General features: G+C 57.1%; 1 protein-coding gene across 3 annotated transcripts in view; it reads left to right on the top strand.

The window, feature by feature from the left end:
- Positions 1 to 15,826, top strand: part of Sdk2 (sidekick cell adhesion molecule 2) — a 244,380-nt gene extending 228,554 nt beyond the window's left edge. For 2 of the 3 annotated variants that reach the window (XM_046463440.2, XM_046463439.2), the window contains 4 exons: positions 604 to 744; positions 989 to 1,127; positions 2,525 to 2,651; positions 11,666 to 15,826. In XM_046463440.2, the coding sequence (XP_046319396.1) occupies positions 604 to 744; positions 989 to 1,127; positions 2,525 to 2,651; positions 11,666 to 12,019 (761 nt within the window). In that variant the 3' untranslated portion in view covers positions 12,020 to 15,826. Of the gene's footprint in view, positions 1 to 603; positions 745 to 988; positions 1,128 to 2,524; positions 2,652 to 6,084; positions 6,961 to 11,665 lie in introns of those variants that run through there. The other variant, XM_046463441.2, reaches the window with a different exon arrangement.
- Positions 15,827 to 16,275: the final 449 nt, after the last annotated feature.

The raw sequence follows: 16,275 nt of genomic DNA, 5'->3' as shown, positions 1-16,275 counted from the left end.
ACCTGCTCCATCGCCCAGGTTGATAGAACCGAGTCAAGGGCTAGAAATGCTCTGACTGGGGCAGAAGAGCAACCCCTCACCAGCAGCAACCCGGATTCCTCTTGGCTGGGTGCACGAAGCACAGTCCTTGAAAGAAGGGAGCCGGACCAGGAAGAGCATCCTCAGGCTCCATGGTCCAGCCTCCCAAGTCCCTGCTTTCTGCCACCAGATAAAAGTTCCATCTAAACGGAACCTTGGGGAAACTCACCCAGGTCTCCTGCGGGCCACAGAAGCACCCACACAAATTCAAGTCTGCCTAGCAAGGAGGGAGAAGGACAAGCAGCTAGCACTCTGCTGCCCCAGTTCCTGTGCCCCTGGCAGACATCATGAGTCAATCCCAGCGCTCTTACCTAAGGAAGCAACCCCAGAGCCTTTTGTAAAACGGCCCCCGAGGCTGTCCTTCGCCAAAGATGAAACAGTCCTTCACCTTGTCTCACGTTCTTCCCCCTTCGGGGGACAGAGACCCACCGACCCTAATCTGCATGAGCAGTGGTAGGGCCCCAGCTGTGGCGGGAGGCTTGGGCCAGGAGCACCCTGGACCTGACACCCATATCCTCATTCCAGCCCAGAAGGCCAACCCCTTCTACGAGGAGTGGTGGTTCCTGGTGGTCATCGCCCTCGTGGGCCTCATCTTCATCCTGCTCCTGGTCTTTGTGCTCATCATCCGAGGCCAGAGCAAGAAATATGCCAAGAAGACAGACTCGGGTGAGTGAGCCAGCACCCAGCCCTGCCGCTGGACTGGACTTTCGCGTGTCTCCCTTTTGGCCAGGGCAGGGTGGGCAGGTTGCTCTCCTCGCAGTGCCCTGCTCAGGTAGGGAACATCGGGCTCCTGGACGCCATCTCAGTCTCTTATTCAGCTCGGCAGAAAGAGGGGAGCCCTGCCGGGTGAGGGAGTAGGTGGGCTGGGAGGCCAAGGGTCTAGAGGTGTCTACCTCTCCCCCCACCACAGGGAGCAGTGCCAAGTCCGGAGCCCTGGGCCACGGGGAGATGATGAGCTTGGACGAAAGCAGTTTCCCCGCCCTGGAACTCAACAACCGCCGGCTGTCCGTCAAAAACTCCTTCTGCCGAAAGAACGGCCTGTACACCAGGTAGTGGGCCTTCCGCGCGGGGAGGGGTGCGGGATGGGGGCTTGGGGGCCAGAGCTCAGAGCCCCCGCAGTGCAGGCTGGGGGCGTGCTGGGAAGACCACAGAGCAGGCGCTGCCCACTTGGCCTTCCTCGGTCCCGGGAAGCCGCATTCAAACTCTGGGGCTGAGAGCGATGGCACAGAGACAGTTCCATGGGTTGCCCAGGCGCAGCCACAGCCCAGGGCACACCGGGGAGTTCACGAGGAGGTGGGTTCTAAGTGGACCCCTCAGTGGCAGCAGAATGTAAGCAACTTGGAATTTTTGCAAGTTAACCCAGGGCGAGCCGCTCCAGTGCCTGCCTGCAGGGGGTCACATGACCCAAGGTGAGCCGGGGCCCGCTGAGGCACCTAGCCGGCTCCTCGGGGACCTTTGCCAGGTGCACCCCCACCCCGTCCTTCGTGGCCTATCCCCTCCCCATCTGGGACAGTGTGGAAGCCCCTCCCTGGTCCGTATTAATGCCGCAGCCGCCCACCTGCCACCCGCTGCAGCACCTGAAGGCAGCCGAGGGGAAGGAAGGCGGAAGCCGACGGCACCTGTCCAGCCTCTGCTGCTCTGGCTCCTCTCTAACTCCATCCAGCCCCGCTGCTGCCAGGCTGCCCTCTTCCATGGCAGGGGCCACCTGCGGTCACTTTCTACCCCCAGGAGCTCCAGGGGGGTTGTGACTGCAGCCAGGGGCTCCTGTCCCCAGCCTCGGCCCTATTGACATTCCTGGCTCGTTGGACGCAGCAAGCAGGGGGGAGCCTCTCTCAGGGTGGACTCACAAAGCTTCTCTCTGTCTCTGTTTTGGAGGGACAGGCCATGTGTGTGCTCACGGTGGGGGACAGAGGGGAGGACGGAAGGCGGGGCTCACAGGCTCTCATCCCTGGCCAAATCCGACCTTCCTTAGAAAGGGCCACTGGAGGCTGTGTGGCAGGCCCAGCGGGCCCTGCATGCCACAGCAGCCCGCCAGGCTGGCTCCAGGGCCCTGCCTCATGGAACAAGGGGCCATTTCACCAATGGCCTCACCTCCTGCCTCTCCCTACATCTCCCGCCCACCGGGTGCACATCTAGGCCCCTGTGTGTCCCCTGCCCACTGTGAATACACAGAAAATCTTGTTTGCACCAAACCAGCCCCAGGCTCCAGGGCCCTGAAGGCAGCCACAGGGTCGGTGCACCCTGCATGTTGCCAGGGCAGCCTCAGCACGGTGCCCATTCTTTCCCTCCTCCTCCAGGCTCCTCTCCCCAGGGCCAGCCGAAGGTATGTGGTCACAGAAAAGAGGAACCCATGTGGCCTGGGCTCCTCAGGGCCTGGCTGCATCTCCCCGGCCTGGGAGGCTGCGCTGTGTGAGGCCATCTCTCAGCCCCTCCTTGTTTTCTCCAGGTCCCCTCCCCGGCCCAGCCCCGGCAGCCTCCACTACTCGGATGAGGATGTCACCAAGTACAATGACCTCATCCCAGCAGAGAGCAGCAGTCTGACAGAGAAGCCCTCGGAAATGTCCGACTCTCAGGTGAGGGGCCAGAGGGCTGAGTGCCCTGGGCAGGGCGGGGAGCAGCCCTCCCAGCGAGGGGCAGTGAAGGGAGAGGACTCTGCAGCACACACGGAGGCAGATGGCCCGTCACATGGGTTTCTTCCTTCCCTCCTTCCCTACCTGGGGCCAGAGAGACTAAGAAGGCCCAAGAACTCACCAGAAGTCATTTGTACGTCAGGTGCCACCCCCAGGTTCTGCTCATAGTTTGCCCCCAGGACTGACAGGCTCTAGATCGCATGAGATCCCCTAAGAGCGTGGTCCCCTAGACTTGCGGGGGTCACCCTCCACCAGCTTCTCAGCAGCAGAGGAGCATGCTGAAGGCCAGGGGCAGGAGAGGAGGAGCTCTACCTGGCCCTGCAGCCAGAGCCCTGGACAGCTGCTCAGCCCAGCTCCTTGAGGTCAAGGGAGATCCCAGGTCCAGGGTCCTAGGACAGGAAGCAGTTAGACCAATGAGACTTTGTGCTTTGGTCGGTGACTTTCTGCCTCTGAACTGGGGTGCTCTGGATGTGCTAGGTTACCTCTCTGAGCCTCAGTTTCCCCCGTAGAACAGGCAGGGGTGGTCTTAGGCCATCTCATGGTGCTCTGGGGGACTTCCCTGAGAGTCTGGCCCAGGACTGGCACACAGCAACCGTTCAATCAGTGCTGCCTTTTATGTTGGGGTAGGGGAACCCGAACTCTGAAAGACAGAGCTTAGAGCTGTCATTAGGTGGGCCAGGCAATGGAGACACTCAGCTAAGGGGGCTGAGGACATTCCAAGAGGAGCAAGAGGTGCCAGAGGTAGCAGGCTGACCTGTGGGGAGGTGCGACCACGCACTGCAATGGTGAACCACGCTGCTTTGCTCAGCTGCAGGGTTACAGCTGGGCTTGGTGGAGCCGGAAAGGCCCACCTACGTCCACAGCTCACAGTTGGTGGGCAGAGACCCCAACTTAGCCTGGCTTTCCCTGGGACTTGGTGGGGGACAAAGCTGCTTGAAGCCTTGTGATTCAGCCTGTGACAGCTTTTAACTTCGTGCGGCCACACCAACTAGAGGAACTCACGAGCACACACAGGCTGGGTCCTTCCCCTAACACACGACTTTTCTTTCTTTTCCCCAAAGATGCTGACCAGCATTAGATTCTAGATATCCAAGGTAGAATTGACAAAGATAAAGGGACTTTCTCTAACCATGGGGCAGTTGCATGGGACTCCTGTCAGTCCTGGGTGCAAGACAGGACCCTGTGGTTAGAAGCAGCCGGCAAGAGGGGCTTCCTGTGTTGCTTTGCTTGGTGGCTTTGACCTTCTGCAGAGCACATCACTACCCCACCCTTACTGCCTGGGCTCAACCTCAGGGACAAGCCCTTCAGGACAAGAGAGATTGCCTGCATATCTCAAGGCCTTTTTGTCACCGGCTCTGCATGAATCTGGAGGAATCTCCTGGGGACAGAGTAGTCCCATGGCCAGGAGATCATGCCAGGGCCTCCTAGCCTTAAAGAAAGACACCCCTGTGCTCCAGACCAGCTGACCTCAGAAGTCCCCTCAGGGTGGACCCAGAGTGCCCAGAACCCTCCCTCTGCTAAGCCCTTGGTCTGATTTGCTTAAAGAAGCCCATCACTTGAGCACTGTTCCCATAGCAACTGGGAACCAGTCACTCCCCTGGAGCACTGCCCTGGGAGAGGGGGCTCCCCAGGCTCCAGAAGGCAGTTGTCACAGCAGAATGCCCACACTCCTTTTGGGGTTGGTCAATCCAGCCCAGGCTCTGGGTGCCTGCCTGGGGAGGTGGAGATAGCTCGGGTTTGTGTTGGGGCTCAGCCATGTTGTCTTGGGTCCGTTGGCTCTGGAGGCCTTGTTCCAGAAAAGCAGCCATCCGGATCACCGCGTAGTCCCTGTATGTGGTGTCCACAGGGGCTGGGACCTGTGCACTCCATAAACAGTCACTTAATTAAAACAGCTAAAGATCAGCCAGGCCTAGTGGCCCACACCTGTAACCCCAACCACTCGGAGACCGAGGCAAAAGGGTCACAAGTTGGAGGCCAGCCTCAGCAACTTAGCAAGATACTGTCTCAAAATGAAAAATAAAAAGGGCTCGGTGTGTGGTTCCATGATAGAGGCCTCCCGGGTTCAACCCCAGGTACCACCAAAAAAAAAAAAAAATGAAAAATTTTAAAAATGAAATCAAAGGACACTTAGGAAACTAATCAACCAAAGCAGACTCAAAGCCAAGTACAGGTTCCCAGGACACCACAACAAAGACTCATGGTTTAAAGTTATCATTTCTTTTTCACCAACTCCTACCTCACACATCAGAAGTCACACTGGTGACCCCATCCCCCCCATGTCCCTCGTGTTTCACCATATGATAGTGACAACCCTCTGAAGCATTGGTGTCATCTTTTTGTACACAGGAGGATCGGAGGTGGAGTGGGGTAGCTTAGGTCCAAGAGCCAGAGGTGCAAGCCCCAGATGCCAGCTCCTGGCTGCAGAGCCCGGGTCCTGGTTCAGCCCTGTCTCCAGGACCCACCCACAGGCCAGTGCAGACCTTTCTGAAAAAGTCTTCAGAACCCGTCAATGACACACTTAAGGAGAGGGAGCATTCCTGCCACTTCGCTAACTTGATACATTTGACAAATAACCATAGATTTAAAAAAAAAAAATTCAAGCCTGTCCTTGATACTCAGAGGAGGGGGCTCTAGGCATTGAAGTGTTCCCCAAAAGACCCCCTTGCAGCTGTGGCCACAGAGGGCTGCTGTGGCCACATGCATGGAAAGGTGGCTCCCGGTGGCTGAGCCTGGCGTAGGAGGGCACTCTGTCCCGTATCAACCCCGTGACCAGGAGGGTCCTCGGCAGCCCTTCACCCTCACGAGGTGGAAGTATGGTGCAGCCACAGGGCTACTGGGAGAGGGCAGTGGAGCTGTGGGGGCCCGGCTCACCAGTGGTCCTGGGAAGGACGTCCAGGATGCTCCCTGGGAAGGTGTCAGTCACACACACACACACACACACACACACACACACCCGGCAGACAGCTCCTAGATTCTGCAACTATAGGCAAGACAGGACCCTGACGCAGCTAGAAAATGTTCCTCTGTGCTCACAACCAGTGAGCGCGGGTGCCCCTGTCTTCTGGGTCCTTGCGAATGCTAGGCAAGGGCTCTACTCACACACACACACACACACACACACACGTCTCCAGGCTCACTCCTGGAGCTCACTCATAGGACATGGAGGTGATTGAGACCAAGGAGCTCCCTGTGGTCCTGGGAGACAGAGATACAAAGCAGCTGGCCCCCTCCAATACCCTCCGTCCACACATAAGTAAGCCCACTCTGTTCCAAGGCGGTGTCTAGAGTGTGGCACCCCCACCATAGTGAAGTCATTCTGGGAAGATGGTGGAGCTGATGCCAGTCTCCCTTCGTGTCTTGCCACATGTCCCCCAAGACCATCAGCAGCTTCCTCCAAAGTTTCAGTGGCTCCAGAGAATCACCGCCTACGTTTTTGAAGTCTCCCTCCAAGTGAGCTGGGCATATGCCACCTGGTTCATATTCTAAGTCCGACCACCCAAATCTCACTCTCCCAAACTGGAGGCAATCTGTGCAGCCGCTTTCCTGTGATATGGTAATAAACAAAAAGTCAATTTGACTTATAAACAAGCCCACGTGATTCCCTGAGAGAGAAGCCACAATGGGGCCATGTGCGGAGGGACAGAGGGGAGGGGCCAGCTCTCCCCCAGCAGGGAAAGTGGGGAGCCCAGAGCTGTGCTCGGGGCGGTGCAGAAGGGGCTCCAGGCAGAGGGAGGCACGCCCAAAGATGAGACTTAAAGAGCCTGTGGCTCATTTGACGGAACTTCTAAAAATGCACTTATGGCCGCCTTCCAACTCCGTTTTCAAAATAACAGCCCAAGTTTGGTAGGAAAAAAAAAAAATCTTTAGCACAGAAATTAATCTCAATGGGGGAAAAAAGGCCAAACCCATGGCATCCGCCTTCTAATCTCGATACTCAGTTCTGGGCAGCGTCATGGGTGGCCCCTCATTATAATGGCATTAAGCTTCTCTGAAAGAAGTAAGAAGAGCCGGGGGCGTGGTGGCCCGCGCCTGTGATCCCAACGGCTCGGGAGGCTGAGGCAGGAGGACTACAAGTTCAAAGCCAGCCTCAGGAACTTAGCAAGACCCTATACCTCAATAAAATATAAAAAGGGTTGAGGGTGGGCTGGGGCCATGGCTCAGTGGCATGTGTGAGGCACTGGGTTCGATTCTCAGCACCACATAAAAATAAACAAAATAAAGGTCCATCAACAACTAAAAAAAAATAAAAAATAAAAAAAGATTGGGTGTGTTTCAGTGGTTAAGTGCCCCTGGGTTCAGTGCCCAATACCAAAAAAAAGTACGAAGAAGACATTCAGGACAAATCGTGTTGGGGATACTATTTATGGAGCCCACGGAGCCCGTGGTCCTTAGGAGCCAGGATGGCTGGAGGTTGCTGGGGAGGTGACATTACTTGGTCCTCAGGGCCCCTGGGAGCCACTGAGGGGGTTATGGCTGTTTCTAGATTGAGATGAGGAGGGGGCTGAGGGGGGCCTCCATGCATCTTCCCCGCACACCTGGGTTGGCCGGGGGAGGAGCAGGCACTGGCTCTGCCCTCCTGGGGCTCTTCCACTCACTCACTCCGCGGTGCATTTCGTCAAGAGCTGTTTGCTCGCGCCACGGGACAGCCCCAGACGCGGCTTGCTGGTGTCAGCTCCAGAGGGGGCAGGACAGACCCTCCATTATTGCGCGCTGTGATCTACGAGGGGAGACCGCGTGTGTGCCAAGAATCCTGTTTCATTCTCGTTAAGATGTCATGGAACCACAGTGAGTAGCTGTAGGAAGAAAGTGGCATGAGCATCTCTGTTCCGTGGCGTCGGGCATGGGCAGTGCAGGGGGCAGTCCTGAGGAAAAGGCTGCTGGGTCCGCGCAGAGGCCCAGGGAGGGCCGCCTTGAGGGGGTGGTATTCATTTGGCGTGAACAGGGCTGGGTCGGACATGAGGAAGCAGGGTTTGCCTCAGGGGTGGTCCTGCCTGCCCAGCAGCGCTGCACCCTGCTGAGCGTCTCTGGTCTCTTCCATGTTGCCTCTTGTCCATGAGGTTGGGCCACCACTCCACAGGCTGGGCCCTGTCTCCTGCTTCTCCTTAACCCCAGCCCACCCAGGCCCTGGCAGCCAGGTTGGAGGAGAAGCACCCCAGAGAGAGTCCAGGGAAAGGGGAGGGAGGCAAAACCACACATGGGCACCCGCTGAGTGCCGAGCTCCGAGCTCCGTGCTCTTGACGGTTCTTGGTTAACATCTAAGCACCCCACTTTGTTCCCACAACAGGAACAAAGGCTCAGAGAAGTCCACAGCATGCTCTGGTCTCAGAGCTCAGAAGGGCAGGTGGCTGGGCCTCAAATGAGATCCAGCTTGCCCAGCACAGGGGGAATTGAAGAGATTTTCTTTCAGTCACCCCAACCCTACCTCAGTGACCTCCCTTGAGACCCCTGACCCCAGGCATCTCTGCCAGCTGAGGGGTGGGCAGGCATTGGCCATTAATTACTACCTGTAGGGGCACAGGTAGCATGTCTGACATTGTATCTGCGCTGGCATTTTTCATGGGATATTCTTGGGAGAATTGTAGCATCCAGAGTCCAGAACTCTGAGGGGACGTCCAATGAAGCCCTTCAAAAAGACCTAGGAGATGGGACGGCAGCCCTACCTGGCTCTAATTTCCAACAGGCTGCAGCCCTGCAGGAAGTGGGCCGGCTGGCTCAGGGGTTAGAGTACCCAAGGGACAGGGCTGGGCAGGGCAGAAAGCCCCTGGGACCACAGGTACGGAGCAGGCTTCCCCGGGAGGCCACACGTTCTTCCCAGACACGTGGGGTGCAAGCCTATCGACCCCTGCCCGGCCCCTCCATCCTGTCTCGGAGCCCCGGGTGGCTCCTCACTCCCACGCTGCTGAGTCTGGTTTGGGAGATGAACAAGAAAGCAGAGGAGCTTGGCTTTGTCCCCTCCGTTTTGCTTTGGTCTTTTCTCTGGGGTCCTACCGCCTTCGCCCCCTCCCCACTCCCATGGCCAGGCCTGGGTCCGTGCTCCCCCTCCCAGGCCAGTCACTGCTGATCAGAGGCCAGGAGCTGAGGCAGTGGCTGGTGGCCTGGCTAGGACGGCCCCTGAAAGGCCCCTTTGTTCTGGGCCCTTCCTGGGAAGCTGCATTCAATTACCGCAGAGGCCCTGAGAGCCAAAAGCTGCAATAGGAGCCCGTCCCCGGCTCTCTTTCTTCTCACCCCACCCCCACCCCGAAAAGAAACAGATGTTCTGGGCGATGGAGGCGGGACAGCCATTGCTGATGCAAAGACCCTGCTCCTTGGCCCTGGAGAGCTGGGGGAGGGGGAGGGCCAGACTCTCCCAGGCTCCCTCTCTGGCTTTCCCAGCCCTGGCAGGGATCCTGCTCTGCCCAGGGCCTAGCACCCAGGAGGTGCTGAAGAGAGAGCAGCCCCTGGGATGGTGATGATCTGCAAGAATGAGATCTGGGCCTCCAGGACGGGCAGAGAGACCCCATCCTGCCCCCAGACCAGACACCAGACATGCTCCACTTTGCAGAGGAGGTTAGGGGACAGAATCTGAACCTTGTCCTACTTCCCAGTGGCCTGAGCAGTAAAACAGCTTCCCTATTCCCTTTGGACTCCTGGGGGGGGTGGTGTTCAAGGCCCCTCACTAAAGGTCTGCCCCTCCCCTCAGCACCACCTCACTCTCTCCCAGCCCCCTCTCCTCTGTCACCTCATTCCACCTGTGGACCGTGGGGGTCCCCCCACTTTACAGGACACTGAGGCTGAGGGAGCCAGAGCCATGGGCCACACTTCCCCATTGGCAAGGGCCAGAGCAGACTTGACTATGTCACTGTCACCTCACCCCAGAGACTCTTGGCTCTGGAGCAGCCCAAGTGACCTGGGTCTCCTCTCCAAGGCTGGGACCTAGGCTGGCTAAAATCCTAGAACCTCTAGAAATGCTGGACACTGTGAGACCGGACCTGGGAGGGAGCCTGTGGGGCAGGCTCCCCTCGTCCCCCTTTCCTCTAGCCCCTCACGGCTCCTCCAGAAAGGACCCCCAGCCTCAGGTGCCCACCCTCAGCATATGGAGTTCTCCTGCCCGTGTGTCCCTTTTGTTCCCCAGACAGCAGCTGGGCAATGGGCAAAAAAAAATGGAGGGGGGCTTGCATTGTGCCTTGGGGGCAGGGCTCTCTGTTGTCTTGGGCAGTGGGGAGTGTCTGCTGGGGCTGGTAAGGGGATGGCAGGGGCTCAGAGGGGTGAGGAGAGGGGCCAGAGAACACGACTTAGCAGATGGGCTGGGAGGCCTCAGCCCCACTGGGGGAGGGAGGGTCCTTCCCTCCCGGGGCCTCCAGGCAGGAGTGGAGGAGTGCAGAGCCTGCTGGGCTGGGGAAAACCTGGCAGGCCAGTGTGGCAGCCCAGCTAGACGTGGCCTCCAGCCACGCCCTTTCTGCCCTGGGTCCTCCTCAGTCCTCAAACAGATCTGTGCTCTGGTAGCTTGGGCGCAGAGGTGTGCAAACCAATGAGAGGAGCGAGTCGGCAGTCATGGAGAGGGCCTGCTCCAGTGTCCCCAGAGGGCCCAAGTTGGAACACTGTGCATTTCATTTCCCACGGCGGGGACCCTCGGGAAAAGGTCCAACTGCAGAACTCCCGTGCACCGTCCCAAACGCATTTGCCTGGGGCTAACTGGGTTTTCTTGCTAACTGCACCCAGGCTGCCATCAGTGGGCAGGGGGTGAGGAAAGCGGGTAGCTTTCATTGGGAGTGCGCCCTTCACTAACATCAGGCTCCTCTCTCCCAAAGAGTTCCCATCTGTTGTCTTTTTAGTTCTCAAAACATTGCTGGGAGGGGGTGGGGGAAGGGTGCGCCATATTTTTAGTTCCGTGAGTCGGATTTTACTTTACACCCCAGATTGACTCTTGTCTCCATCCCCAGGATAAGGATGAGGCCTGTACCTAGAGCAGCAGAGTACCCAAAGGCATTTAAGAACAACTTGATATTTTACATTTCCAAAGGGGGGTGGGCCCCGCAGTTGTCACCGCATGAAAATCCAGAACCTTTGTTGATATTTTCCTGTGCTTGTTTTGTAACGAAGTGTCATTTTTATTTTGGAACTGGGTAGGCACTTACATTGTTCACTAGCAGCCTCCAAAGATTTCATCTGGCTCTTGTTGGTCCCCTGAATCAGTTTGAACCCAGATTACTACACGTGGGTGAACCTCAAAAACCTCGCCCTACGTCGAGAAGTCAGACATGGAAAGTTGCATGTTATATAATTCCGTTAATAGGAAATGTCCAGAATAGGTAAATCCCTGAAGACAGAAAACAGATTTGTGGTTGCAGAGGGAGGGGTGGGAGGGGGAGAGACTGGGTTTTACTTTGGGGTGATGGAAGCATTCTGATGGGAACTCTGGTATCCCTCCTCCTTACCCCTCAGTTTTGCTTCTGTGGTTCCAGTTGCTGGTGGTTAACTGTGAGCCCAGGGTATGAAGTGGAAAATTCCGGAGATAAACAGAGAGATCACATTCACATAACCTTTCTTACAGCATGTTGTCCTAATTGTTCCATTTGATGGCTGTAGTTCTTCATCTGGACCGTGCCCGATGTATAAGTTAAACTTTACCGTGGATGTGGATGAAGGGAAACATATAGCATCCGTGGGGCTCGGGACCATCTCAGGTTCCAGGCATCCACTGAGGGTTTGGAACATGGCTGTAGATAACAGAGGACAACTGTGTCCACCAGCCCCGAGCCAACACTATGGTGCAGATTTTCTGTCCAGTCTCTGCTCTGAAGAAGCAGGAAGAGGGCATCCGGGTGCAGGGCCCACTTGGCAGTGAGGGCACCTCCCCCATTTAAGGCTGGAAAGGGGCGGCATAGAGGTTGGTGCCTCAGGACCCTGTGCCCTCCAGCCCTGGCCGTGCTGAATTGACCCCACAAGGCCACTGATGTCCCAATCCTCTGTCTTCGCAGGGAAGTGACAGCGAGTACGAGGTCGACCCCAACCCCCAGAAGGCCCACTCCTTCGTCAACCACTACATCAGCGACCCCACGTACTACAACTCCTGGAGGCGCCAGCAGAAGGGCATCTCGCGGGCCCAGGCGTACAGCTACACTGAGAGTGACTCCGGTGAGCCGGACCACGCCACCGTCACCAATAGCAACAGCGCCCAGCAGGGTAGCCTCTTCCGGCCCAAGGCCAGCCGGACTCCAACGCCCCAAAACCCACCGAACCCCCCAAGTCAACAGAGCACCCTCTACCGTCCCCCCAGCAGCCTCGCTCCTGGCTCCCGGGCACCTATAGCGGGATTCTCATCATTTGTTTGACGTCGGAAGAGGAAAAAGAAAGAAAAATGATACCAAACTCCTCCTTCACGCTTCCCAAACCACCTGCCAGAAAACAGAACATCGAGAGACCCAGTCAACTCTTCACCTCCCGAGCTTATTTTTTCCAGGGATTTCGGGGCCAGCGAAGCCGGTGCTGAGAAGTAGGGAGAAGGAAATCACAAGAGGACATGGCCAGTCCGCTGTGAGCGTGCAGACGGTGGGGTTCACTGCTCTGAGGATCTGCACGGCTGGGGACGCGGCTGTCTCACTGAGGCAGTGGGCAGAGGGGGTCGTGCCCCTGGAGAGAGGGAGAGAGGGCAAGGGACCCCAGGCTGAACAGCAGGCGAGGCCACAGGATGGAGAAGCCTCTCGACGTGTGGCCAGCTGCCCCCTTCTGACACGGGCTGGTTCCTGGGCCCTCTGCCGCGCTCCTCTGCAGAAAGGACAGGTATCCCAGGCCAGAGCCTGTCTCTCCCTTTGCACCTTGCCTGGCCGGATGTCATGGCCTGGCCACCCCCGCCCTGCCACCCACCTCCACTGCTCCCCTCCCTGCTCAGCCTGTCCACCACACATCTGGTTTATTTACAAAAAGGAAAAGAAACTAACGGGTGAGAATCTGCTTAGCGACTTTCTTGTACCTACATATATATATTTTATTTTTTTATTGTGAATACAAGGAAGAGGGCCTGTGGGCTGGGGAGAGTTCCCGTATAATGGAACCCTGCCTCCCTTTACCTGATTCCCTTTCCTGAGCACAGACAAGGCTCCACCTGGGGAGCAGAGGTGTAAGGCGGCTGCTGGGGTCCCCCGGGGAAAATTAAGTGCTACACGTTGCAGAAGTCAGATAGGTTGAGGGGTCAGGCAGGGTGAGGATCACTGCCCGGACAGACGTACCACTCTCCCCTGAGCGGACATCTTCCTCCCGGCCGCACGCACGTGCGTGTACCTGAGTGCACACGTGTCCTGTTCACATGTGCAAGGAAAGGCTCCAGGATCCTTCCCCAGAGAATCCCCTGGGCCCTCCTGGCCCCGCAGCATCGATCACTTTCAGATCTGTGTCCCTCTGTCTCCGCTGTCGCCTGCTAAGCGCAGCACTCAGGGCCCAGAGCCAGAGGCCCGAGCAGCCACCATATGCTCAGTCTGCCCAGCACCTGGTTTACAGAGCCGAAGGATGCCCCAACCCCGAGTGACGTCTTCCTGGCTGGGCCAGAGCCGGGAGCACGGAGGGGCTGGTCAGGAAGCCCAGTCTAAACTGGACACAGCATCTGAGATGCATGGTGAGCCCAGCCAGCAGGGCGGGCCAGATGGGACCAAGGGACAAGAATAGCTGGCGGGAGGAGAGGCTTTCACACACATGATCTGCTCCAAGGAATGTTCTTTAAAAAGCCACTTCTGGTGGCCTCACCTTGCCATCAGTCTGAGCCTTCTACCGCAGCAGTTTAAGGAGGAGCCTTTCCAGCAGATTCCCTGGGTTATCTGTGTCCCCTAGGTGACCGAAAGCAGCCCTGTGAAGTCTGCCGAAGACTAGCTCGTCACTGTGGGTGGACGGCTGCCTCTCAGAGGAACTGGCCCCGCCTGGGCATGTCCCATTCGGCCCGGGGCCCCTTAGTGGAGTGCTGGACCCACGCTGCCTGCCCTGCTGGAGAGGGAGCCATACCCTGTTTTGGTGGGGGAGGAGAAGAGGAAGGGGAGGCCTTAGGCGGGGATTGAGAAATGAGTCGAGGGTAGAGAGCCCAGACCCCTCTCCACCGGCCCCAAGTTAGCCGCTGTGCTAATGGCAACCGGGAAGGGAAGTCAGGGTCAAGAGCTCAGAAGGGCCCTAAGGAATGTGAGTGGGGCGGTGTGGGAGGCTGACCCCAGGTGCAGACAGGGGCTTCTCTGTGCGGGGGCCTTGGGAAGGGCTGCTCAGCTCCTCTAGGGAGTCAGGTGCTCAAGGCCCCCAGGTCTTGTCTGGAGGCTGCCCTGGAGTCAGAGGGACCCGTGGCCCCTGCAGCATCTGCCCCCCAGCAGTGCATCTTCAGACGCTGCACGTGATCATGCCACTGCCCTTTCTGCCGCCGCCTCCTCCTCCTCCTCCTCCTCTTCCTCTTCTTCTTCTTTAACAATTTCGTCCTTTTCCCTTTCTCTGGAGCATTTAACCATTTAAAGAAATTCCCAGTTTGCATTTGGGAATTATTTTAGCCCAACCCAGTGAGGGAGCTCTGGGGAGGAGGCAGGGCTGAGAAATTTTATCCTGTGTATGATCCGCACATGAGGCTGATCGTCCTTTGCCTTTAATGAATCACCTGGTGCACTAAAATCTCCCCTGCTCCCTGCACACTCTGCTGCCACCTGCGTGCCCGTGCAGGACGTGCCCATGCACACCCGTGCTTACCCACTCGCACACCACACTGATGTGCACAGGACACACCCACTTCCGCAAAGGGGCTCTGGCAACTCCCTCTGATGGCCGAGGCCGTCTCCCCCGTGAGGCGCACATGGCCTGGGTGACTTGTGCTGGGGATGTGACTGGGATCTGTTGCCCAAGAGGGTGAGGACACTGTGAGTCACAGCCACTAGGAGAGTCCAGGAAGTCAGGCTGGGCCCAAGGTGGACATCCCCCTTCGTCAACGCCCACCCATCAGGAGTGGTGTCTCCACTGCCCCAGCCACATCTGGAAGCCCAGGTGGGTCTCCAGCTGTGGATCTCAGATTCATCTTACGGAGACGTCTCTCTGCTCTCGTTTACATATCTACTGGGCCCGTGGAGCGTGGAGGCTCCTGGCACCTCCTCCCAGACACCTGGCCACGTCGGAAGAGTGTGGTGGGCACTGCCCAGGGGTAACGGGGAGCCTTCCTGGCTTCAAATCCTGAGCCAGTGATGCCAGGACCCTACCTGTGCAACTCTGCTGGCCGCAGGTTCACACCTGGACACACCTGGCCCCTTTGGTGTTGCCTTGCTGTGCCCCAAGGGACTCCGGTGTTGTCCCCAGGAGCCCAAGTATGGCTCGCCAGGCTGACCTCTCCCGCTCCTGGCTGTGCCTCTTGCATTTGTGTGAGCTGTGCACCCAGACTGCCAAGAAGAACCAAATAGAAGCCCTGGATTCCAGAAGCACCTTCCTTCTAGGGCTCCAAGAAGTTTGTAAACCCAGGCTGCCCCCCTCACCCCTGCCCCCTCCCCAAATCTAACACTGCCGTGAGGCGGAGGTATGAGGACACAGAGGTGCTGCCTCGTCCATGCGCGCTTCTAGAGGCCTTCTGTTGCTGCCCGCGCCTCCTGGGCAGAACCCCTAAGGTGCCAGTACCTAACGATTGGACACTCTGGGCAGGGGCTCCCCTCACCGTCCCAGAGAACACAGTGAAAGTACCCACACTGGCGGAGGGGCCAGCGGGCAGGAGGGGAGCAGGGGACCCTCTGAGCAGCCGCCACCAGCTCCCGAGTGCCTCTGTATGGTCCTGTCCAGGGACACCACCCTGACCGCCACCCTGAGCACAGGTGCCCCCCTTAGGACCACCCCCTCTTCTCTGTTTCCATAAAAATAACCAAAAGCATTTAAATGTGTTACCTTTCTTCACCCATGTAGACTCCAAAAACGAAATCAATACAGATCTTTATTTTTTGATTTAAAAGATATAAAAGAAAAATTATGGGAGAGAATTCATTATGGCAGGTGTCTATCTGTAAGAAGAATATATATGTATATGTCACATAGCTTGTTAGCAGGTTTATTTTTTAAATGAAAGGTTAAATTGATTTGAAATATATACCACGAGAAGTCCCATGTCCTGTCAAACTGTCAGTATTTTATAAATAAACTTTTGTTTTGGAGTTCTGAAGCAGCGTTCATTCTCTTCCTCCCCAGCAGGGGAAGGGGACACCTAGCCCAGTGTCATGTTCAAGCCATCTGTTCCCCAAACGCCCACTGTGAGCCACGTGGGGCCCAGGCACAGTCCAGGACCTGACCCTCTGATCTCTTCATTCAAAGATGGGGGCATATCTGTGCCGAGTGAAATGAGCTATTTTATTTATTTTAAATCTTTAGGATAAGCAGGAGTTGTGGAGCACACCCGTGATCCCAGCGACTTGGGAGTCTGAGACAGGAGGATCACAAGTTTGAGGCCCGTCTCTGCAACTTACTGAGACCTTGTCTCAAAATAAAAAGAGCTGGGGATGTGGCCCAGGTTCAACCCCCAGTAGGTCGATAAATGATAGAGTATGGATATCTAGGGCAAGAGCCACCCAGGTGCATTATGCAAGAGAGTGATTAATAACAATAA

Source organism: Marmota monax, unplaced genomic scaffold (genome assembly GCF_021218885.2).
Source record: "Marmota monax isolate L192 unplaced genomic scaffold, Marmota_monax_Labrador192_F-V1.1 WCK01_AAM20220418_F8-fsc00208, whole genome shotgun sequence".
NCBI classification, from domain to species: domain Eukaryota; kingdom Metazoa; phylum Chordata; class Mammalia; order Rodentia; family Sciuridae; genus Marmota; species Marmota monax.
The sequence above is the reverse complement of the archived record's forward strand: the minus strand, read 5'-3'. Positions and strand labels throughout refer to the sequence as shown.